Genomic DNA, 24,233 nt, shown 5'->3' with positions numbered 1-24,233 from the left:
GGTTGATGAGGCTAGTTGTTGATGTACCACTGCGGGACTTTGTTGAGCCTTATTTGTCAACTAGTTATCCACTTACTGTGACACCTATATGGCTCGAGGATATACTCTGCTGATCACTCTCATCTGGTGGTCTCTACTAACCAACGCTGACCAACCTCCTGTTCTACGTCGTGTCAAGGATTACCCGATACCCTGTCAGTCCGCTGATTGTCCTGGTGGCTGTGATTGGTGGTGCCAGTGTGTGGTACTTTCAGTTCCCGCAAAAAAGTGCATTTGTCTATGCGATCACTAGCTTTTAATATGCTCCACTTTTTCACATCGTACTTGGTGGTAATTGCTGCATTTGAGATTTCATTTCTCGATAGAGTGACAGGGAGCTCTTGAAGTGTCAGACTTTTGATAATAGTCGTCCTCTAATGAGTCTGAATCATCCAGTCATCATCAATAGTCTGATGATTTCGCTCAGCGAACTTCGCTAGCATAGTTCGTTGAACCGTCTTTGTCGAGTCGTCGCCACAATTGTGTCAGTCGATAACAGATGAGTTGAGATTCAAAACGGCTCGGTCCTATTGGAGTTGAATTGGGTAGTCTCTCGAGTGATATCCTATAAATTACCGAAGTTATGGTATCAGATATGAATCTAGAGCTATCTCCAAGTCATACTATAACAACCAGTGAAACCGATCAAATCATGACAAAAGTATGTTCACCTTTCTCGGGGAATATAACGGTATGGAAATGCACCCTTTTCGAGTTATGTAGTCACTTCGTGTATGTAACCGGCGTTTTACCCGATCTCGGCTTTCGTGTCATACCGTGTCATACCTCTCGTGCTTTGCCTGTGTTGTCAAGTCCCATCAGGAAACCCCCAACTGGCAAACGCATCGTACGTAAATTGTGCAATACGAAACCTACAGTAGCGGCGGGGAGGCGCTTCGTGTTCACCAGTCTACGCCTCCATCAACGAAGGCGGCCTCGTTCTGCAACCCCGACAGTTCCAATTTACCAACGTGCTCCTCATCAACTTTGGTCATTAGCATTGCCTTCACTTCTCGCCCACAAGCTTGACACTGTGACGGCTTCTCTCGACACTCGAGGATGGTCTGCTACCTTGCATAGGAGGCCCTCGCGTATGGCATTTACTTTACATTGTGGTAGAGCCATGCGAACTGTGGGGTGACGTCCCAACAGGAGACTGACAACGACGGGTGAAGGAGGCAACTGGCCTGAACAGAGAGCTCAAGGCATGGAGGGTTTGAAATTTTCAATGAATTGTCACAATAGTAATAGTGAATGATAACAGTCTGAGAGAACAGTCCCATCAAGATCGGCTCAGGATTCAGCACGACCCCGCAACGGTAGGGCCAAGCCCAGGGCCTTGGCTGCAACAATGACGTCCTCTAGGGTCACCCGTTGCTAAGATCCAACCTAGGAACCAAACTATGACGGTGGGACTCCTACCTCTCCAGAGAGAGCCTCCTTCTCTCCTCCTGCCAGAGCTCGCATTAAATCGTCCTCCTCGGCGGCATCCACCTCTGATACCATCTAAACCAGAAGCATAGTGACAATGGACATCAAGAAGACCTGACCTCGCTGTCGTGATCAGCTATAGTTGCCTCCCTTCGTTTTCTACTGCTGGCCAAAGCCTCACTGGCCAGCTTAGCCGACAACGCCTCAGCCTCGAAAGATATCCTCCTTAGGGCCTCCTTGGATAAGGGCACTGCAGGGAGAATCCAAAGGTGGCCAAAGGTGTATCGACTACTACTCACCTCGGCTGATCAGGGCCTTGCTTTTGTAGCTGAGTAATGATTCTAATACGTGTGGAGGGACTACAGGCTTTATGCTGAGGACCTCTGGTGGTGGCTGTGAAGGGGCTACCATGCTCGCAAACAACTTGGCCCTAACGTGATGATACGATGCATTATACCATTACCCAGATTTGAACCCGGAACCATTGCCAAGGTAGTTTAATATACTAACCGTTCCGCTAAAGAACCCGAGTTACTCTATCACACGCATGTATCAGCAGCAGTGCGATATTAGTTATGCATCGGCGGTCACAACAGTTCACCCAAGTAACGACATGTATCATAAACTCCCCATTATGAGCCTTCAATGAACACAACAGACACTGGTGAAGGACAACAATGAGCAGCATCCACATGTTAGACCCCACGAAGGCGAGTCCAATAGTATCGGAGGAACTCAACAAAACCAACTTCACCCTTTTTATGGCGATCCAAACTACGCCACCATTCGTCCAACCTACTAGGGCGAATGGCCGCCACCTGAACAACAACACGAGCAAATCGATTTCGAGAGTTCCAAGATCAACTAGATAGCGTTACAAAACGGATATGTCTTATTCCGTCGTTAATTGAATATAATATAATTGCGGAATTGACTCTCGTAGTCTTCGAATATTCTCCTAGGCATAATTCATCTCATTATCTCACAAATCTAGCGTAGTGTAGCTCACCATAGAAACAACAAACGTTTATACTCACATAAGTGGGTCAAAAACAAATAACGATCCACTCACCTGGACGGCAGCAGTGAAAGCCCCGATTCAAGACTTTATACGTTTTCTCAAAAAGCCCGATCTCCTCAACCTACCCGTAGAAGCTGTAGTAGAAGGATCTCGAACTCTTTTTTAGTCATCGTAGATGAGCCTTCAGCGCAAATCTAAAGTACCCAACCATCGCATGACGCCGACAAAAAAGTCGCATACTTTCTTGAATTTTTTCCATATATTTTCCGCATCAAAAAGTGGGATTCTATACATTTTCGCGGCCTCCCTCAGAGCCTTCTCTCGTGGTGATACTTCTGCTGCTAAGTCAGCAAAGATGCGTACCTGCACACGGGTAGCCTCCCAAGAAAATTAAGTGCCAACCAAATTTCATGTGATTCGTTCGAGTTTCACGACCCGTTTTACGTGAAGTGGCGTAATATTCTGTGAAAAACCCGAAATCTGCACTATGCAGTAGTCGTGAAATATGCTTTCCACTAGTGTTGTTTTTCATATCACTAGGGTGGTGAAACTCCATTGTATGTACAATTCGAGTACTTCTACCAGCATAAGAGAATGATACGACTATACACTGCGTCACGAAGTCAAAATACCGATAAGCTGAATCCAAACTGAGCATCGATTCCCCGTGCCTAGCCTTTCAATGCATACTTGTTAATTCTCTAACTCTCCCCCTACAACGAAAAGAGTTGTAATACATAATTGCCTCCAAGGCTACTACACTCGATAAGAAAACAAAAATGATCACATATTCTGAATCTACGCAAAATTCTCTATCACAAAAATCGATCAACCGTGAAATGTGAACTCCATTGAGTGGTCGGCGCGCACCTTATCAATTTCCTCAGGGCCGAAAGCCGTACTTTTGCCCTTCTGTGTGGCCGCGTGTCCTCCTTTATCATCTCGATGCGCTAACCTGAGACAATCGAACTAACCAGAGAGACTTTCAAAGGAGGCGAAGTAGGACTTCTTATTGGCATTCCAGTTGAAGTCCTGGGAGGCAACCAAGGCGTCCTGAACAGCAATAAATGCCATACCATTTTGTCTTGAACTTTCATCCGACCAAATGGAGTTGCCGTGATATGCAAAACACAACACTGGTGAGAACATATTTCACATTTCACCCCAGTGAATAACGCGTTAAACGAGTGATATTTCACGTAATAAGTCGTTATTTCTCCCCTATTATTTGCTGTAAGTGCTTTCAGTTCACTTCATATCGCGTTTTTCACAAGGACGGGTAAAACGCCAACATAACATCCTCCTCACATGGAATTGATCCTTGGTCCTCTTTAGTTCCTTTCTACAACGGTCGAGATCCTTCAACAGAGCATCACATCGGAACCGCGATCTCTGCATCTCCTGTCCTGCCTCTTGCTGCACACTTTTCGCGGCAATTTCGGGAAGAACATATCTAACCTTACACACTGAAAAGCCACTACACTACTCACAAAACTTACTTTTCCGAAACGCTATGATCCCCACTCCTATACCGCATCTTGACGAAGTGCCTCGAAGTCTCTACAGCACGTATTCTAGCCAGAGTAACATATGGTGACGGAACATTAGCATACCACGCGGCCGTCCTAACAGATGATGCATATACACCCCCTCACACTTCATCATCACTATACCTACCTGTCCCCCGACAACCTCCGAGCTCGAGCTCTGTTGAGGGCTTCTCTAGAGCCCGCTGCGGAAGGCATCATATCACTAACACCCTTCATCCTGAATGAGTTCAACATATTCCGATCTGTTCCAAGAGTTGTCACACAATTCAATCCTTCCAAGCCGATTTCGGTGACGAATAAATCAACCCACTTATCATCAACCAAGCCACTGGTAGCGCTCTCATTGAGTACAAGTCCAGATTGAAATCCTATTGCCCCCACCCTTCCACCTATCTGTAGAACTATCGATCAACTACGTTTTGTCCCTAAGCTGATTTCCTCATAATCATAACTAAGTTAGATTTTGCAGAGCATAGTTTCCCTCACCTACTGCACTACTACTACGTTGGTTACATATATATAACAAACAGGATACTCTAGTACTGCTGAGCCCAACCCTACTACCACTTCTGGTCATCACTCATCTTCCCCTGCTGCTGCTGTTGATGGCATACCCCCAACACTCCAGCTAAGCTCATCCCATCACTCTCCCCCTCCTCCTCCCCCCCGACCAACAACCCATAGAGCTCCTCAAAGGCGTCAATACCAGTAGCATCAGCCCAAGGGATGCCCAGAGCCCCCAACCCCTCCATAAATTCAACCTTAGATACCCTACCACTACCACTACTATCGAGCGCCTGATAGGCCCTATCGAGGCTCCCACAGCGGACCTCCAGGACCCTCCTAAGGGCCTCGAGAGGAGTCATCACGACAACCCCAGCAGCATCAAAGTCGGCCACACTGACATTCCACTTACGAGACCATCTACCAAGACGATGGGCCCTCTCCTCAGGATGACTACTACTCGAAGAATGGACGCTACTTGAGGAAGACATCCTACGCCTTATCTCCTTGATTTGGGGTATTCTTCCATAGACGTCACGGAGGAGTGGTATAGCAATTGCTCTCGATGGAAGCTCATCGACAGACGCTTTCTTCGAGGGACCGATGGATTTCTCACCAACAACTCTTGTTAGTTCTCCCCCTTCTAGGCTCAGCTGAACTGATTCAGACCTGATACTCTCGAGACGCTCATTCAAAGCGTTGACCTCCTCATGCACACTACTTTGAAATCTAACAGAGAAAAAAATAAATTCAAAAAATTTCTACTACAAATATGCACATGGTCAACTACATGAGTTGACGACGATATGAAAATTTCGGGAAATTTTGGGAAATTTTCGTTGGTGTTCGCAGACTTGTACACGTAAGTTTCATAAATAGTGATGGAACTCCAGAGAAATAAATTCCCGAAGACTCTACAAGTGTGTAAAGATATGCACATGGTCAACTACATGAGGTGGTGACGATATGAAAATTTTGGCAAATTTTACTTCTACCTAAATTCTATAAATTGCTAGGAAACTCCTCAGCAAAGCGAACATATATTCCTCCAACACTCCTCTACTACACTTCAATTTCCCTCAAGTAGCGTCGGTGCTTATCGCCCAGCACGCCCAGCACCCTAAGCCGCTTCATAAGTGTATGATGCTTAGCACAGACTCTTGAGGTCTCCCTTTCCAACGCATGCAGGGATGAAGACGACGACGATATGGGGATATCCTCCACAACCTGAAACATAAGAAATGCTACATAAATCGAATCGCCCTACCGCACGACGCCAATGATGATAATGAAACAGCTGCTGCTTATCACTAATGAATACTATCGAAATATTCACAGTTCTATAATACATAGCCACCGTCATGCTATTTCATATCAGCGACAAGTAAATTGCCACTACCAGATACGCCATACCTTTATCTACTATCAGGTCGAGCCTTGGAATTTTCAAGTGCCAGTGTGGTGGGAAAAATGGGTTGGTGACAATATGAAACTTGCGAGGAAATTCTCTTCTACCCGAGTTCGTATATACACATCTATAACCAGTTAGGAAACTCCTGAGATCAGCTGAGAAGAGTGATATACATATATTCCCCCAACCCTATTTCTACCTGCATTTTCTTGCCACTAGCCTCCGCATGGTCCTTCCCGAGCCTTAGACTACCATCAGAAGTACTCCTCCAAAGCTCATCAACAGCTTTCATTTGTCGCTTCCCTTCAGGTTTCAGAGTCGTCCTCGTGGTGTTTCCAACTTCTGAACTCAGTTGCGGCATAAACAGGAAAACATCTACGTACAGTACCTCTCCCCCAAGGCAAACCAACACAACACTAGTGATGCAATAACATCATCAACGACTTTAACATTATGAGTCATAACAGGTGGGGTTGAATTTATCACCTTTGCGGTCTCGACAAGGCACTAAAGGGTCCGCCCGTGATACCACACCTGAGTGAAGACCTCCCGTAAAAAGCAGTGTGGTAAACATTGCACATGTGTCATGAAAATTTCGGGAAAAAATTATTGCTGGTGTCTGCAGATTTCTAACCCGACGAAGCTCAGCTGAGGGAAGCGAACATATATCGTAATATTGAATATCTGGTCGCTCAGGAGTTTCTAATTACATACGACTTTAAAAATCAATCCGCATCTCGTGAAATTGCCGCTACCACATGTCGTTCAGCATTTGGAAAGCATTCTCCGACACTGTTGATGCGTAGTACCCTAGCATTACCAGGTTTAGTGCTGTAGATCCTCACGCCCCCTTGAGGAGCGTCAGTAGGCACCGGAGGGTCGTATTGGAATCTTGCTGAGAACTTAGGAGGATATTTAACTGCTTAATATCATACCACATTTCTCGCAACTTCCAAGCAGTTACCATGGATGTCTCGCGCTTCTGTTGGAGTGTTCAGTACCCCCCTATGGAGGGCCGTGTAAGATGTTGCCGAAGTAATGAGATCCATAGTCAACAACAACAGCAACTACTACTACTACTGCTACTACTACTACTACTACTACTACTACTACTACTGCTACTACTACTACTACTACTACTACTACTACTACTACTACTACTACTACTACTACTACTACTACTACTACTACTACTACTACTACTACTACTACTGGTGGCCAACCCAACATGCATTTTGGTGATCACAACAACAAAGGAACATTTCATGTGACGCTGAATTTGATAAAGTTCATTGATTCACGAATGAGCCGCAGCTCTCTCCTTCTTAAGAGGTATCCAAACTACTCCAGGAGGATGAAAGAAATCCGCAATCTTGGCCTGACCAGGACACAATGGAGTTTCATAAGTGATATGAAAATATTTACAACAATATCAATACTATTTTTTCTAGCAATGTTATTACATAGTAATATTTCACGACTACTGCATATCACCGCGAATATTGGCTTTCTCACAGAGTATTACGCCTTTTCCCATAAAACTGGTGAAAACTCCATCATAATATGTCCTTACTACACGCAACAATGCTCACCTGTTCTCTTTTGATTTTCTCTCCATCTGGTGGTAGACTCCAAGTCACATCCAGTTGACGAGGAAATGTGGGATCATCAGCGCCCTGAAAATATGCTAGAAAACACAAGTGCTGTGGGGTTCCCTACAGAGTCCTTCAGTGGAGTAACTGAGAGCTCCCTGGGCCTGAAAATCGGCAATTTTTCTTGCCCTGCAGATTCGAACTGATCCTACCTATCAAAGTAACTACGGAGGTTCTTCCCGAAAGTAGGGTTGCCTTTGCTAAACAGAATGTGGTGACGGTCGAGCCATGGTGGTTCGGAGGTACAAGGCTCGTAAAATGATGAACGGAAAACTGCGATGATAACAACAATGACCAACAACATCTACTAGAGAGCTCACTACCAGACTTGCTCGGGGATTGACCCTCTTGAGGTAACTTCCAAGTGGGCTTCAGCCCAGTTGACTGCAGTCCATCATTCAAGGACGGATGAGTGGAGAAGTTCAGCGGCTCCCGATGGCGATCAAAATATGATCTTTGATTCGGAAGATTATGTTCGTTATCCTTAGAAAATACCACAGTATGTCGGTGGTCCCAACGGCCCTCTTTGAGTATCATAGATGGCGTCAGTTGCAGCCCTCTGGAGTTGTACGCCTTCTTCGCTTTGGGAAGGCAAATTCTGGATAGGTCTGATCCCGGGATGATGCAGTCTAGTCGCCACGTGGGGTACCTTACAACGGAAGTTCGCTTTCCTCAGCTGAGCTCGATAGTTATCGCTATATTTATGCGAGTTTAACGACCCGTTTTACGTGAAAAAGCGCGATATTCGCGGTGATATGCAGTAGTGGGGAAATATGTTTTACACTAGTGTGTTCATATCACTAGGGTAATACTCCATTATTGTCTTCGTTATAGTTTTCTCCGCTGAGTTTATATATGAATTCGGGTAGAACTGTACAGAAACCAACGAGAATTCCCCAAAATTTTCCTCTCACAATTTTCATATTGTCACCGACACATATAGTTGACCATGTCCGAATGTTCCCTTCACACTTATCATTGAGACTACACCGAATAGACTCCATAGAGAGCTTGGCTTACATAACCCTTCCTGCTGCTTCTTGGTGCAAACCAGAGGCACTACGCGGCCTGTCAAAGTAGCTACGACCGTGATAGGTAAAGCACTCGTTGTCTTTGGAAAAGATAACATGATGACGTCCATTCCATCCCGAATGCTCCGATACTCCAGAGGCTGCTGATGGAGGCTGCCGACACAACACTTCTGGAATGATGGACATAAAGATATTTCGAATGTCTAAATGGGGAGACAGGGAAGTTCACGCCTGTCTCCCGGTGAGCGAAGGTTCGATTCGCGCGCCTGTCAATTTTACACATAGCACATGTTGTGCCAGTGGCTAAACCATTGTGCCACGTTGTTTCCTTGTCCCCAATTTTCGGTCCGAACACAATTGTTTCTGCGTGCTGAGGTGCTCCAAAGCTAGAGCTAGTTGTAGCTCATACGTAGTTCGTAATCATAGTTTTAATGTAACTTATTCTGATATGTTTTGGTCCATTCTATGTCCACTGTCGTGCAAGGCTACCTCTGTTCACTTGTCGTATATTGAGTTCTATTGTTAGGAGTTTAGTATCCCTGCACACACTCCATCTCCGGGCTTGTTTCATGGTAGCAAGTTGTGTTACCTTGAGTAACGCCTTAAATATTCCTCAAGGAGCCTCAAGTCATTCAGTGACTGAATTTCAGTCTTGTGTGGAGTTGCGCTACTCTTGAGGAATAGTCTATGGGGCCGCACAGCGTTAATCGTCATCATCGGAGCTCTTACCAAAATTGATGTCCTTCGTGAAATTGCATTCCTTAATCATGAAATTGATGTCCCTATCCGCGAACGTGATTGTCTTATTTGTTAAATCGGTAGGCTCAGTCGCCAAATAGATTTCTGGAAGGTGTAGATCAATGGCCACTGCTTCTTGATCCGGACTAATCCTTCTTGACTTTTTACATCATAATTTTCATCTACTCCGTGAATTTAGTTGTGTGTGGATGGGTTAACTTATTAGTGATAACGGCTCGGTCCAATTCGAGTTCAATTGGGTAGTCTCTCGAGTGATACAGTTTCAAACCGGATATGAATCTAAAGCTATTTCCCAGTCATACTATAAAAACCCGTGAAACCGATCCAGTCACGAAGGGCTCTTTATGTTGTTCAGTACATCTCCACAGCATCTTCAGGACAATTTGATGTTTACCCGAATCGTCAATAATTAACACACTTTCAATTCGAATCCCACCATTCCGAGAACTTCGATTTTCCGGCTGTTTTCAGTGCGTTTCTCAAAATTTCAAATTTTGATCATTTCAAAAACGTGCCGACTGATGGATTCGCAATAAAGCGCAAAACGCTAATCACGCAACCACCACAGGCTGGAGAAAGCAACTCTCGACACGTGATTTGCGTTGAGGTGTGACCAGAGGCCCTAGTTCGAATAGCAGTACTGCAACCTCCTCATAGACTCAGATATGGGTCTGCAGTCCGGCTACTGACCAATTTAGAATGTTCAACAACGCAACATTTCGCGTCAGAGAAATCGAATGGCATAGAATAATCTGATACTGGTTGATATTGTTGTTGAAAGAAATCGAGATAATGATGAAATTAGGCCGCCATGATCTCGTGCAAAGCCGAAGAGATGCCGATCCAGGCCTCGGCATAGGCCGTGTACGTTTCAGCGAGGACCCTCCTCAAACAGCTTGTATCTGCTCACCACAAGGGACCACACTAAATACCCAACTATAGCGTACCTTCAACGTCAAGGAAGCTGCTTGAGGAAGAGCTCCCCTGGGTGACAGGGCGACGGCAACAGTCACCGCAAGTGGCGCGCACAGCTTCGATGACAGGGATGAACACACCGTTCACACCGGAGGGCTCTACCGCTAAATTGGACACCAATTTGGGTACTGTTACGATGCCCTCACTCACGAGTTAGCTCAGGTTGACTACCGATGGCGTCAGTAATAGCACTTCCTATACGTGGGAACACGTCGTATCTTCCAAGTGCATGAGCCTGGCCAAACTCGAATAGTCTATATCCGACGAGGCAAGGAAACCTACTCTGTTGACGATCTCATTATAGACGTCCTTATACATCTGAGACGGGACACCCGTGTTTGGGTGGCCGAATAATTGCTTGTTGAGCTGACAAAGAGGGCTGCTGTCACCACCGACAGAGAGGTTGCTACCGCGTTAGCTCTATCAACGAGGTCTTGCATGCCCAGGTCAGCGGCTGTCCTGATCTCTCCATCTACACTGGGTACAGCATGGCCGGCTAAAAAGACGACAAAGAGACTCCATGATGACAGTTTGGGGAGGTGTGCTACTGCTGATGTCGATGGGCCCTGGGAACTCATGGTATGTCCCTGGAGCTCCCGCGGTGAAGGTAGTCGGATCAGGAAGCTGACATGGAGATACCCAGAATCACACCACTAGGCTGCTGTAACTGACCGTGATAGAGTTGACGAGTCCTTCAATGTTAGTGAACACGTCAGGAGGAAATGTCAGTTCGGGCGGGGGCGGTACGTCAACAGTAGCTGAAACGATAAAAAATATTATTGAATATTCCAATTCAGCTTACGCAGCGGTGCTCCAGCGGGGTTCAATTGGACCGTGGGCTGCATGGTGGTGATCTCAGGAGGACCATAAGCACCGAAGCTAGTAATCTCTGGGGTGGGAGCCGCGGCTACAACAGCTGTAGCAGCAGTATGGTCTGAATAGTCACTAGTAGTAGTACGTAAGTGTAGTAGAGAGGTTACATCCGCCACCAACTGCTGCCACTTTGAGTGGCAGAACGCACAAGGCCTTCACCGCCAGAGCTGAGCCCGTGATGGGGTCTACTGGCATTACGTAAGGGCTCTCAACGGGGGTTGGCGTCACTTGAACACGAGTATAATACGCAGTAGAAATAATCATCACGTAGTCGTTGATAACACCAAGGAGAGCCAAGCAATCGTTATTGGGAATACATCATCATCACGCTATGATCTCAACCATCACTGTCGACATACTTCTCCACGAACTAGCGTAGCCGCGGCAGAAGCCGCTGATGGCCTTAGCGGTACCTACGAGTGGACCTTCTTAGTTGTGAAAATGGAAGTTAGTTGTGGAACTTTTGATATAGTTCGAGTGCCAACTGCTTACGTAGTAAACGATAGATTAGCAATCCTAATGTAGTAAGATGATATGTTTTCATCGTAGCCTATAACAGCCGTAACTTCGGAATTGAATCCATCTCGGAAACCAAGCTCCGGAAAATGGTTTACTCTACAGTATAGAGGGTCCTACCTTGCAACACTGAAGAGATGATGGTCACTTCCTCGCCATCATCTGCTGCTACAGTGTCGAGGAAGTCTAGCGGGACTCTACCATTATAAGTCGGCAATAGTGAGGCAGTTGCTGATGATGACGACAAGGTGTGGTATAGAAAGAGGTTGCTGCTGCTCACCTGGAGCCAGCAGGAAAGAGCTCTCCTTAGTGGTGATGGTACCGAAATGGGGATACTAAAGGTGACTGTGAGTAGCCAGGCTAGAAGTGGACCCTACGTGGGCTTTCAACTCAGCAGCCATGTCTTGGTACATCTTCATGGGATTAGAGAACTTCGGGTTCTTCATCAAGTCTGCCTTCAACTGAGAGGCGAGCCGCTCTCCTTGTGTGAGATGGCCATAGTCAACCTCATTGGCCTGCTGTATGACTTGGTTCATATCAGTGCTGGGTTTGATACTATGCTGGGGGATATCATTATGGTGCCATGGCCCGAGTAGGCTCCCTGTAGCCTTCGTGGACATAGCATAAGGGTCGGGTACTGCGCTCACTGGTACTGGCAATAGCAATCATATAGCCACTTAGTAGTCGGGCAGATCAGCTTACCATCTTCTGCTGTAATGCCCATCACTTCGGGGTGTTGGAGCTGTTCATTGGTAAGGCCATGACCCTGAGGGCATTCAGGTGGGGTTCGTAGAATATCGTGACGGTTTAGCGGACCTCATGGGTGACTCGCCACCAGAAGGGATGATCCTGCCCCGAGTCGATGATGGATTGACCTTGGGGAGCCACAGTGCCAGTAGCTGCTGCTGCTCCTGTCTTGCTACCTACGATGGATCTATTGGTTGGTGTAGAGGAAGGCTCACTTACCCAGCATGGCTGATGCCTTTACAGCGAGGCTAGAGGGCTCAAGGAGGTGGGTAGCAGCAGCTACTACAGGGACAGCATGGGTACCACTAGAAGCACCTTAAGGAGAGTTATCATAAATAACAGAGATCGTGGGGTCTACCTCCAGCACAAGCCAGTTTGAGAGGAATGACTGCAGCCTTGGCTACACCAAGGACGGACAGCCCGGATAGGGGATCGAAGGGCATGCACTATTCACCAAGGCGGCCTTAGCAACTACCAAGTAGTTTGGTTTGACCCTTGAGGACTTCATCATGCGCGTACGTGTACTTCTTGCACTCTAAGGTGGGATTGGACTCTCTCAACGTATTCCTAGGTGAAAAGGTAAAATCTAAGGAAGATCTCCATTTCCAAGGGAACAATCTCGCTCGCCCATTTTTCACTTAAACGTGCTGGCAGCACGGTAGCCGCCGATTGGCCTTTCTAAGTACCCCTCGGTGTACTTATCTACGTGATGACGTATCTAACTGAATTCCGCTGCCGCGAGCTCCAGGCAGGCGAGGAGTAAGCGTCCTGAGAGGGCTTAAGAAACGTTGCGTTAGTGGAAGGGGTCTTCGTGATTCAGCTTGGCAGATCAAACCCGCAAGGAAGGTCGAGGTGGCTATGGGCAGCTACGTTGCAGAGCAACACATTATCACGAGAAACTTCGTGATCACTAACAGATTTCTAAACGTACGAGGGAGTTGGGTCACCAGTGAAAGATAAGCAACCCAGATCCCTTAACAGCAAGGCAAAACCCAAACCGCAAAACCAAAAAGAAAAAAAAGGATTGTAGGTGAAAGCGGGGGAAGGGAAGCCCGAAACCCCACCCGAAACCGGATAGGGCAACCCGAAACCCGAACTGTTATCCAGGGCAACCCGAAACCCGAGCTGTTATCCAAGGCAAGACTGTTATCCAAGGCGAAGCTGCAAAACAAGGCCGGAAGGACCCATTAGTGGAGAGGTGGCTTCCTTAGAAAAAGGCAGAAGTACCTTAGGAAAAGGCTGAAGTTCCTTAGAAAATGGCAAAATTTTCCTTAGAAAGTGTCTGAGGGCGAGCGAGATTTTGTCCTTAGATCGTACCCTGTAGCCTTACGATTTACCTTTTAATTGCCGACACTATTCGACTCTCGAGAGAGAGAACGCAAGATTGCAAGATAGTTGGAGAATCGCTAACTCTTGAGAGGCTCACGCGCACGCCCACCTGATCGATATCTGAGGCCCTCAGACTGAGGGTAACCGCAAGATGTATTCATAGTGACCAGTAGACACCTGCGAACGCCTTCACTAGCTTTATTCGGCCATTATGAGTGAATCTGAACTACTTCTCTCCTCTCTACTACCCTGGGCACGATTTTTTGGGAATTTTTAGCAAATTTCCAAGAATTTCCAGCCTCAACGGAAATTTCTGAAATTTTCTCGAAAATTTCCTTCGGAAATTTCCGCCCGTGCCCAAAGGGCAAACCCTGTCTACACTAGGCCACGCATACAAGCCCAGAACATCAGCACCCGTTACCAAACGAACCAGTACACAATCTCCTTCCTTTAGCTTAGCAGGGTCCACAGTGCCCTCAACCGCCGGAGTGGCTCGGGTACGGTCCACTTCCTCACGCCTCACCTCCAGGTGACAGGGAGAGACGGCGATAGTTTCACAGGAAGTCACACCGCGATATGGTAGATGCTTCGAAGGATAAAGCCGTAAGCACAAATCAGAGTCATTTATGTGCGTTAGAAGGTCGCTTCCCATACCAGGCCACCAGGCAATAGCTTGGAGAACGCGTAGCGCTCTGTCATAGGGTACGTGAATTTTGCAATCGTGGGCATAGAGCAGCAGACCTTGGCGAGCAGACTGTAGTTGTTGTTGAGGATCGTACGCCGTAACCAGCCTTAACTCGTTAACAAATACTGCAGGGCCAGGTATCACCAGCACCCATGGGAGCTTCCGCAAGTCTTGCTCCCTGTTGGTACTCTGTGTAAAGAGGCCCATAGCGCCATTCTCCTTACAGATCAGAGACGTGATAAACTTGCGAGCTTCAATCCATGCCACTGCCTTGGCCTTCTCCACGCTGGTGATGTCCGAGTAGGTCTCTGAGTCCAGCAATCCATTAGCTGCGGCCCAGACTGCCTTGAGTCGGACTGACAGATACATGGTTTCATCAACCGCATAGGAATCCGCGATGATCTCGGCCTGGGACGGTGTCATAGCCAGGTGTGAAAGTTCATAGTCATAGATAGCGCCAGTGTAGATGTGACCGACAGTATTGTCGCCGTCCTCCTCTTGTGCTTCTCCATAAGTAGGCAAATAGATTGGCATTGTGGGAGCCTCGTTCGCCATTTCATCGACAGGGGTCATGTGGCTTTGTTCAAGACGTTCTGCACATCTACTGAAGAGGTCGGATAGGACGTTACATACTCCTGGAACATGTGCCATCCTGATGTTGACGTAGTCGAACTCGGACATCTCCATTTGCCATGCCCGAAATCGGCGGGCTTTTATAGCAGTCTTACCGGAGAACAGATCCTCGTCATTGTTGTTCATGAACTTGGCCAGTGCCACTGTAGAGTCGCTAAATAGCACCACCGATGGTTCATCGCCACTTCGTGACAGTCGACTAACACTGATGATTAATGCTCTCCACTTTGCGAAGGCTTGAAAAATTGCATAGCTCTCCTTTTCAAATACATGCCATTGTTGTTGGCTTTGATCAAGTAGGGCGCTGTGGGCACTGATCAGGTAGGCCAATCCTCCAACTCGCAGGTATCGAAACCTCCCTTGCCGGTTTACGAACATACCATAAGTGAGCTCCAATACCGATCTGGCTGGCGTCCGTAGTAATACATAAGGAAGCCTCAGCATTGTCCATGTTGAGGATGTCTTCATAGGCTAAGTAGGCCCTCGGAGCATTGTCAAGGTGATACAAGAGGCTCTGTTGGGCTGCGATACACTCGTCCGTCCACTTGAAGGGTGATGTATTGGCCGCCTCGTGGAGGGGAGCAGGGTGGCTGAAGTAAGGTGCCGCCAGACCGTGAAATATTTCACCTGAGATATTACTGAATTTCTCAGAAATTTTCTGAAAAATTTGAAATATTTCTCAATTTTTTCCAAAACTGCGTTTTGGGTGACATTCAATCATCTTTATCAGCTTCATGTATGACGGCAACAGTACACGAGACCTTGAGAGCACAAGGATCATCATAATAGCGCATAGATCATATTATAATCATCGCAGTATGCATGTATTTTCTCAAGGATTTCACAAAATCTGCGAATGTCGACTGGTAATTGACGGTGCAAATCTTTTATCAGCGAGCAATTGCAAGACCGTGTTTAATCGAGACCCCTTCTACTTACCTAGCTAAGGTAGGTAAGTAAAAGGGGTTTTCGAGTTCTTTACCGTTTAAAGGTAGGCTACCTTCAAACGGTAAAGAACTCGAGAACCTAAGATAAGATAGTCTCACTCAAGGATGAGAACCGGTTAGTTTACTGAGCAAACTTTACTCAAGCCCCTCGGACTCGCCCTCAATTTGGGAACATTTATGATCTAACGTTAGTTTTTTCGAGCAAGGTGAGCAAGGGCGTCAGTTCGTTCCACTAACCCACGTCCTCAAGGACTCATTTGAGATTGCGGTGAGGCCCAATCAGTTTGCCTTATCTCGTCCCTAACTCGCGGAAATGCGGATAAGTACATCATAAGTATCCGCCGAAGTAGATAATCTTGCGAGATGGTGAATAGGCTGCCACACGCCGCTCGACATGTCCTCTTCCTCACTTCTCTAGTTTCTAGGGATGCGCCAGGACTAGCGAGAGTTGACACCACTTTTCGATCCACCATAGTAACTTCAGAGGAGGAGTCGATGCCCATGACAACTTTGCATCCTCTCGCTTTCAGCAACCAAACGGAGGCACACGGCACATGGAGTTTGTCCTCAACCGACATATTGCTTCCGGAGTGCAAAACCATGAACTGAGGCACCGCAGTTTCGGGTTGTGGAACGGCAGAGCTTTGCGCCGCAGAGATAGTGCGAGAAGCAGCATTCCTAGAGGTATCAGTAGCCTTGTCTTTGTGGCCGTCCATAGTTTTCCCAGAGGGATTAGAGTAACATAGGTCAGGCGGATGGCGAACTCCCTTTTTTCCACAATGAGGACAGTCATGCTTAGGTTTGCCTTTATATGGGCCATCTGATGCACCAGAGAGAGGCTTGGTGGTTTGGATAACCGGAATCCAGTCATCGGGTTTGCGTGTCGTCTTGATACCATGCGTCTCGAATTCATAGGTCACATAGTAGGTCTTCTCCAATTTAATCAGAGTGCGGCAGATGTAATCATAATCAGAGGCATACAGGGTCAGGTCTTTGGATCGCATATGCTTACCTAGGAGAGTCTTCATGTTTGGTTGAAGTCGTGAGGCGAAAGAGACCAATCTTTCGTAGGGAGAAGGGGCTGTTATGCCCAGGTGCATCAGAGCTTTGGCATAGTTCTCATACTTAGCCGACTCTCGCGCCGCGTAGTCCACGATGTACTCATCTTTCTTCTGTGAGATAGATGACCAGCGATAACGTAGATCTTCGACATTAAGGGGAGTGTATTCCGCAGCTTGCAGTGAGGCGAGGGAGGTATGTAGGCATAGTTTCCACATCGGGCCATCGCGCTCGTCAACACTTAGGATCCTCGCATAGTGCTTGCTCCTGATACTGGACATGTCCTGGATGCTCACATACCGGACTTGGTCGGCGGGGGATGCTGATTTCCTCAAACCCTGGACCAATTCGTCTTCGTTATCCGCCGATAGGAGGGAGTATAGAGTAAACGCGATCGATCGGCTCCTCGACGACTCAGGTTTGCGGCATGCGTGTTCGCAGATCAGAGCAGCCATTACGGTTGGGCCCCAACCTTCATTAGCGACCAACCTGGCGAGTTGCCGAAGTCCTTCAGTAATGTCATATTGATCCAGAAAAGACGCGATGTCAGGAAAGCCGTCATAAAGACCCTTCAATGAACCATACCATCGGTGTAGTTGAGGGTACCAAGCTTGCATTTTAAATGCCAATATCACCACAGAGGCAGGGTTGTCCAACGCCGACGATGCAGGGAATCCGGCTACCATCTTCGTGGCGCCTACGAGGATACGAGTTACGTCAGACGCACCTTCCGTGTAATCAGAGTAGTTAGTGTCGTGGATCCACGACCCATCGGAGCCAATGATGGCGCGGTAGGTAGAGTAAGTATCTTCCAGAGTCGGGCTCTTGGCCTTGTGCTCGATATTAGGACTTGACTGCGAAGTGACCCTTGGGTCATCATTTGGAGGCCCAGCATAGAAGGTCCCTCCAGCTTCATGGATAGTCCTGTTAGAGTCCATGGTGGCGTGTTGAGACGTGCTACCGGACGGTGGTATAACGGTACTCAATACTGTAGCGGGCCGTGTAGGCTTAGGCTGAGGCTCAAGATCTTCACCACTCGATAGACGCAAATCCGCAGGCTTGTCCATGGGAAGAGGAGACTATTGAGTACGAGATTACACACTGCAATGAGGCAGATCAGTATCATTGAATCAATAGACACTGGCATTCATAGTATCAATCTTAAGCAGGGTAAGTCTCTCCATGTAACCGTCGATCTTGTGAAACCGTCGGCGAGCGAGTCTGTGAGCGAGTCGAATTGGCAATAGCATAAGGGAGCAAGATTTCTGAGCTGCATTGAATGGTACATATACCCTACAGTTCTCCAAGGCCGGAGCGTAACCCAAGGCCAAACTGTACCTCAAGGCTAAGCTGGCATCCTACGCCAAGTTATGACCTTTTTCTAGAGTTAAGGATCAATTCGATATTTCCTTAGAAATCTGCACTTTTCCTTAGACGCGCTCCTTCCTTGGAAATCTGCACTCTTCCTTAGGAATCTGCTAAAAAACGGGCGAGCGCGATGCTTTCCTTAGTTTTTTGCACTTTTCCTTAGAAAAATGTATTTAGCCGAGATTTCTCCACTCGGTGCTCTTCTTTATGAAGCCCCTATCACGCGCCACGAAATTTTCAGAGCTACTGGAATGTGCGATTCTGGAACCACTCTCAGAATCATACATCGGACCGAGGCTCGATTGGATCGAGATATCGAAAATCGATCGATTGTTCGGTGCTAATCAATCGAGGATGCTACGGCGGGCGCACGAATCGATTCGATTCGAGAAATCGATCCGCCTCGAAACTCAAAATCCATTGAAATGTTCTTTTACGTCGGCATTGAGGCTTAGTTCGACAACAATTTAGGACGGCTGCCGCAGAGCACATCCACGCGCGCGTAGCGCGCGAAAAAAAAATAAGGGTCGAGGCTAGACCGCTCAGTTGATAGCCACAGGCAGTGCCTGTCATGCACTGGTACCCTTACTGTCTTGCCACTCTTGAACTCAGCGCCCTATAAAGAGTGTAGATAGCATGTAGTCGATGAGTTAATTGCATATGCAAAATGAATGATTTAATCGAAAGGTCAAAGACACAATAGATTCTATCAAATAGAAGAGTATGACATTTGATGACACCGCTTAGTATGATTTACATACCATCGATTTAATCAACTCATATTCGACATTTATGTTCATCAACCCCATAGACATTAGGTTTCAAGTAAGGCTAGAAGTAGGGTCGCCTGATGCACCTCGACAGCGAAATCAAACACTGAAAGCTTGTAGTTGTGGAATCAGCCTCAGAATTGCATAATAATTATCACCGAAGCATGTGAGACTCACATTGTGAGTTTCTCACATCTACTTGTCATTGTCCCACAATCTGTATGTGTGACGAGTTTTGAGAAGTGCTTCAACAACCTCCATTCTCATTCTGGTGCGCTTATCACCTATGATATCCCGGATCTCGGAGAACAGACTCTCCACACATGCCGTTGATATAACCACCCCGCGTGCCACCGTTGCCGTGCGAGCAAGATAGGGATAATCCAGCTTAGCAGTATTCCAAAAGGTCTCATAGTCTTCACAATGCCCACCCAATTTAGCCCATTGCTTAACTTCTTTATCGATCAGCAGGGCTTTTTCATCAGCTGTTCTGTCCCTACCCCTCTCACTCCACCTAGGCAAGTCTTTCACGTCAATCAATCCTTGCAGGAGGCTGTCGTCAGCAATTTCGACCACTTGTTCTAGCATATTAGCTTCAGCAGCATCATTCTCGCTAGTACTATGATTAGTGTGTATATTGTTTTCGTTGCTGTTCTCGGTGATGAGCGACCATCCTTTTAGCGCTTCGATTAAGTCCTCACGGCGGAGAATAGACTCTTCACCCTTGATACGTCTTCTATACTCAGTAACCATTTTTAGCTTCTCTACACCTCTGACCTTCGTTGCAGGGTGCAACATTGCAGGGAGCAAAGCGTCTGGGGTAAGGTTACATATGACCTGCAATCGAGAGATCCAATCGGAAACTACGTGTCCATTCCGAGGTACCTTCAGGAAGAACTGCTCTTTGACGTTACTGCGTACCATTTGCAAATCCTCAAATTCTCCAGGAGGAGAAGTTTGAAGGAATATCCAGCACCGCTCAAGCTTCCTGAGGATTCACAGACTACTTCAAGGCGAAGAAAATGAACCACTCCGTTTGACTCACACAATGGATTTTACTGCCGTTCCCGGCTTCCTCCCTTGCATAACTTTGGTCGCTATGCGAAAAGGGATTAAGAAGCTACGAATTTGAATCAATAGCTCTTTGTTCGAAAGCAAGTTCTGGAAGTTCCTGAGCGCAATAAAGTTAACACTACTGGTTAGTTTTGGCCTAGAACAGCTGGACGCTTTCTAAGCTTGGATCTTACTAAGCTGACTTAAGGTATCACCTCGTTTTATTCTTTTCTCTGAGAAGTTCTTCAATACCCGACCAGCTCTTAATTATCTTATCGATCATCTCATAAACAGAGTCCCAGCGAACTGTGCTCCTTCGCTTTAGCCTGATCTGACCGTTGAAACATACACAGCGACTCTATTACTTGTTGTATCCAAGACGTGCTAGCTTGCCATTCAGCTTCGACCTCTTGAAGTACGCAACGAGGCGCGAGCTTGTCAGAAGAACCGACTCGACCGGAGCCGTTGCCTGCTCCTCGAGAAAAGCTTCAAGAGTCTCTCCAGTGTTCATGCTGCGTAGCGCATCCTCGCAGTTGTCTATCGCATTGTCCACAGGGTGTGTCATCCCGGCCTTCAGGGCGTTTTGCACCATATGTGCAAAACAGCACACGGAGGCCATATTGCCTTGCCCGAGAGCCGCCGTATTCGCCGAACAGCTATCACTGGCAAATAGCACCTTTTCTATCGGGATTTGATATCTAGAACATACCTGAAAACATTAATACTGTTCACTGAGCTTCAGTGATCCATTGCTCCTCGATATTATCGAGTCGATGAATGGACTAACTGGCGGTTAGTCCAAAAATATAGAGTCGATATTTATGGACTAACCATTAGTCGCTAACGTTGAGATTACCCGTTCCAAGCTTTCCTGAATGTCATCAGCGGTCATGGTCTCTGGTGTCTCCAGTGCCAGAAGAACGCTCCGCTGCACGTCGTTAACATTCAAAAGTGTGGTGACTCCAAGCACATTCTCGTGCTTATGGTGGCTGGTCCAGCCGTCGAAAAGTATCTACAACTCGCAGATTGCAAGGCTGACAGATACCTCCGTTAGTCCGCCTTCCCAATACCGATCCCCTGCTGACCTTTTCCCGTACTACCATTATTGGCTTTGGCTGCTGAGCTAGGTGGTTCTTAATCTTCTCTGTGGCGTCCGCCCCTTTCTTCAACATGTCGTCAGTAAGAGTCTTGGGGCAAAATAAGACTTGCGATGCATCGAAGCCCGACCTATTTTCTGCCCCCACCTGAGCCGCGACCTCAACGAATTTCTTGAATGCTGCTATCTGGGTTCCGTTGAAGCTTATACCAGGCACGCATGCCAGCAGATCAACCAACGCCGCATTCACAGCAGATTTCTGATTGGAATTGACCTTCCGTTTCTGGTAAAAGTACGATGCTATTGGTGGCTGATCCCTTTGTTCGTCGCATCCGTTGTCGATATGGCATAGAAGCGCCGAAGTATTTTGCTTCCTCATAGAGTAAACCTGTCCACATTTCTTGCAGACCGCGCGCTCTGGGTAGACAAACCCAGTTCGCTTGCACCGAATGACATGAAACTGCTCCCACACCCTGCTTGGCTTTGAGCGGCGATTTTCTTTGGGGCAAGTGTCGTATTTCTCGTAATCTAGCTTAGACTTGCACGGCGGTTCAGCGTAGGCATCAGGTGGAGCCTCAACAGTTCTTGCTGAGATCTGAGAGGGGCGGGAGAGAGTACCAGAGGAGCGAGGAGGAGAATCACCGGAGCGAGAGGGAGTACCAGAAGAGCGACAACGAGCACCAGAGGGGCGAGAAGGAGCACCAGAGGAGCCAGGAGGAGCACCAGAGGGGCGAGAAGGAGTAGCAGAGAAGCGAGGAGGAGCACCAGAGGGGCGAGAAGGAGTACCAGAGAAGCGAAGAGGAGCACCAGAGGGGCGAGAAGGAGCACTAGAGGAGCCAGGAGGAGCACCAGAGGGGCGAGAAGGAGTAGCAGAGAAGCGAGGAGGAGCACCAGAGGGGCGAGAAGGAGTACCAGAGAAGCGAAGAGGAGCACCAGAGGGGCGAGAAGGAGTAGCAGAGAAGCGAGGAGAGCACCAGAGGGCGAGAAGGAGTACCAGAGAAGCGAGGAGGAGCACCAGAGGAGCGAGAAGGAGCACCAAAAGAGCGTCGAAGAACACCACGAGAGCAAGAGTGCGCTTCAGGAGAGCTGTGCTCAGAAGACAGATCCATAATGGGTGCTATCCCAGTTTCAATCCTGCGACGCTTTCTGCCACCAGAGAAGCCACCTCCAATACCGGGTGGAAAGAATCCGGAACCCTGACCTCGCGGCGTTGCTGCATTCGATGTAGGCATGAGAAAGCGAATGGTACGTTGTGCTACGACAAACGAAATCAGATGGTATACGCAGGAAAACTTCTAGGCTATGTGCTTCCGAAGCAGTGCTTCGTTTAACGATGAACGGCGCGAAATGCGCCGTGACACGGCGGCTAACGGCCGCCGGCCATGCAGCTTGGCTACTATTTCAACAACAATTAGCAGCGCTACACTATAGCGGCTCAACTATTTGTAGCAGTAACTCAAAACTTATAGGCTGTATGTCACGGGTTTGGGTTTCAGTGGTTTCATTGTGCGCAACTTTTCAAATAGAAAATACATAAAAATGCCGGTGCCTTGGATCGAACCGGCGCCCTTGAATCGAGAGAATCGATTCGAGATCGATTCTCGGTTCCCGGTATCGACATTGAGCCAATCGATTATATAACTTCTGGGACCGAATCGATTCGAGATCGAGCCTCGAAACTCGAAAAGTTCAGAAGTATGCTCAGAATCGCGCAAAAGCTTCTTTGAACGCGCTAAGAACCACTTCTGGAGACGTTTCTGAGATCGTTCCCAGAGCTGTTTCTATAAACAGAAAATCCCAAAATCGTTTCTAGCAACGCTTATCAGATTTAAAATCGGTCTGTTGAACAGGCGGAAAATCTCTTCCGCAACGCGTACACCATCTGTCGCGTGCGCCCAGGAGATCGTGAAATCTTTGAATGACAGTAAGACCACTGCGTGAGATCGTTGAATCCTGAAATAGCTTACTTCGAAACCGAAACAAGTCGAAAACTTGAAATTCGGTGTGATAAAGCAAAGTTTATGGTGACCTGCAATCACCTTATCATCAGTATTGATCACGCCTAGGCTTGTTGACCAATAAGAAGAGCTCTCCACTTGAAGACCAAGCTGACCTAATCAAAGATCAAATGGCTCCATTTGAAGAACGACTCCAGCGGTTTCTATGTAGAGAGTGCCAGAGATGCACAATCTTAGCTGAATGGGACAAATCTCATGGAGTTCCTACATAAGCAGTAACATCTACTGACTAATTATAACTGATATTGAGAATGACACTGTGCAGCTATTCGTTAACAGAAGTAGTGAAATGCAACCGCCTATAAATTAGTAAGAGCATCATGAGCCAAAGCAAGAGCCTGGAAGAAAGTTGGTATAATAGGAGTAAGTTTGAGATCACAATTCCTACTGAACACGCTCATACCGCCTGTTCAATAGACCGATTTTAAACTTGAGAAGCGTTTCTAGAAACGATTCTGGGATTTTCTGTTCATAGAACCAGCTCCGGAAACGATCCCAGAAACGTTTCCAGAAGTGGTTCTTAGCGCGTTCAAAGGAGCTTGTGCGCGATTCTGAGAGCGTTTCCAGAATCGCAGATTCCAGAACCACTCGGAGTGGTTCTGAAAATTTCGTGGCGCGTGACGGAAGCTTCATAGAGGAGAGCACCGAGAAGGGAAACGTGTGGAGTCCAGAAGAAACAACTCTCCTTGGAGAATTGCCAGTCCCGAACTGGTTATGAGGGGCGATACAGCAAGAAAAGAGGTCATACTCAGCAGGGATATGACGT

At 47.3% G+C, this 24,233-nt stretch overlaps 9 protein-coding genes across 9 annotated transcripts; all 9 read right to left on the bottom strand.

The window, feature by feature from the left end:
* Positions 1-1,332: 1,332 nt before the first annotated feature.
* On the bottom strand, positions 1,333-6,248 carry Pmar_PMAR007213 (hypothetical protein; the record flags this gene model as incomplete). Its single annotated transcript, XM_002766069.1, has 10 exons — positions 1,333-1,416; positions 1,462-1,545; positions 1,590-1,720; positions 3,466-3,544; positions 3,800-3,944; positions 3,991-4,116; positions 4,169-4,258; positions 4,606-5,274; positions 5,612-5,772; positions 6,156-6,248. 10 exons carry the CDS (start codon positions 6,246-6,248, stop codon positions 1,333-1,335), a joined length of 1,662 nt encoding a protein of 553 aa, XP_002766115.1.
* A 1,005-nt stretch (positions 6,249-7,253) lies between these two features.
* Positions 7,254-8,145, bottom strand: Pmar_PMAR007212 (hypothetical protein; the record flags this gene model as incomplete). The annotated part of the gene is made up of 5 exons (XM_002766068.1): positions 7,254-7,334; positions 7,549-7,632; positions 7,676-7,712; positions 7,761-7,881; positions 7,932-8,145. The coding sequence occupies 5 exons, from the start codon at positions 8,143-8,145 to the stop codon at positions 7,254-7,256; spliced, it is 537 nt and encodes a 178-aa protein (XP_002766114.1).
* A 1,980-nt stretch (positions 8,146-10,125) lies between these two features.
* Positions 10,126-11,441, bottom strand: Pmar_PMAR007211 (hypothetical protein; the record flags this gene model as incomplete). Its single annotated transcript, XM_002766067.1, has 9 exons — positions 10,126-10,300; positions 10,346-10,477; positions 10,524-10,608; positions 10,656-10,739; positions 10,784-10,869; positions 10,922-10,997; positions 11,046-11,131; positions 11,176-11,307; positions 11,354-11,441. 9 exons carry the CDS (start codon positions 11,439-11,441, stop codon positions 10,200-10,202), a joined length of 870 nt encoding a protein of 289 aa, XP_002766113.1. The 3' UTR covers positions 10,126-10,199.
* A 129-nt stretch (positions 11,442-11,570) lies between these two features.
* Pmar_PMAR007210 (hypothetical protein) lies at positions 11,571-12,382 on the bottom strand (the record flags this gene model as incomplete). The annotated part of the gene is made up of 4 exons (XM_002766066.1): positions 11,571-11,659; positions 11,883-11,993; positions 12,043-12,097; positions 12,140-12,382. The coding sequence occupies 4 exons, from the start codon at positions 12,380-12,382 to the stop codon at positions 11,571-11,573; spliced, it is 498 nt and encodes a 165-aa protein (XP_002766112.1).
* Positions 12,383-12,569: 187 nt separating this feature from the next.
* Positions 12,570-12,952, bottom strand: Pmar_PMAR007209 (hypothetical protein; the record flags this gene model as incomplete). Its single annotated transcript, XM_002766065.1, has 3 exons — positions 12,570-12,685; positions 12,729-12,824; positions 12,868-12,952. The coding sequence occupies 3 exons, from the start codon at positions 12,950-12,952 to the stop codon at positions 12,570-12,572; spliced, it is 297 nt and encodes a 98-aa protein (XP_002766111.1).
* Positions 12,953-13,143: 191 nt separating this feature from the next.
* Pmar_PMAR007208 (hypothetical protein) lies at positions 13,144-15,282 on the bottom strand (the record flags this gene model as incomplete). Its single annotated transcript, XM_002766064.1, has 2 exons — positions 13,144-13,211; positions 14,253-15,282. 2 exons carry the CDS (start codon positions 15,280-15,282, stop codon positions 13,144-13,146), a joined length of 1,098 nt encoding a protein of 365 aa, XP_002766110.1.
* Positions 15,283-16,382: 1,100 nt separating this feature from the next.
* Pmar_PMAR007207 (hypothetical protein) lies at positions 16,383-18,229 on the bottom strand (the record flags this gene model as incomplete). The annotated part of the gene is made up of 2 exons (XM_002766063.1): positions 16,383-16,403; positions 16,514-18,229. The coding sequence occupies 2 exons, from the start codon at positions 18,227-18,229 to the stop codon at positions 16,383-16,385; spliced, it is 1,737 nt and encodes a 578-aa protein (XP_002766109.1).
* A 1,266-nt stretch (positions 18,230-19,495) lies between these two features.
* Pmar_PMAR007206 (hypothetical protein) lies at positions 19,496-20,053 on the bottom strand (the record flags this gene model as incomplete). The annotated part of the gene is made up of 1 exon (XM_002766062.1): positions 19,496-20,053. The coding sequence occupies one exon, from the start codon at positions 20,051-20,053 to the stop codon at positions 19,496-19,498; it is 558 nt and encodes a 185-aa protein (XP_002766108.1).
* Positions 20,054-20,714: 661 nt separating this feature from the next.
* Positions 20,715-22,681, bottom strand: Pmar_PMAR007205 (hypothetical protein; the record flags this gene model as incomplete). The annotated part of the gene is made up of 4 exons (XM_002766061.1): positions 20,715-21,062; positions 21,210-21,365; positions 21,454-22,535; positions 22,651-22,681. 4 exons carry the CDS (start codon positions 22,679-22,681, stop codon positions 20,715-20,717), a joined length of 1,617 nt encoding a protein of 538 aa, XP_002766107.1.
* Between the last annotated feature and the right edge of the window lie 1,552 nt (positions 22,682-24,233).

Source organism: Perkinsus marinus (genome assembly GCF_000006405.1).
Source record: "Perkinsus marinus ATCC 50983 genomic scaffold scf_1104296973710, whole genome shotgun sequence".
Classification (NCBI taxonomy): domain Eukaryota; phylum Perkinsozoa; order Perkinsida; family Perkinsidae; genus Perkinsus; species Perkinsus marinus.
The sequence above is the reverse complement of the archived record's forward strand: the minus strand, read 5'-3'. Positions and strand labels throughout refer to the sequence as shown.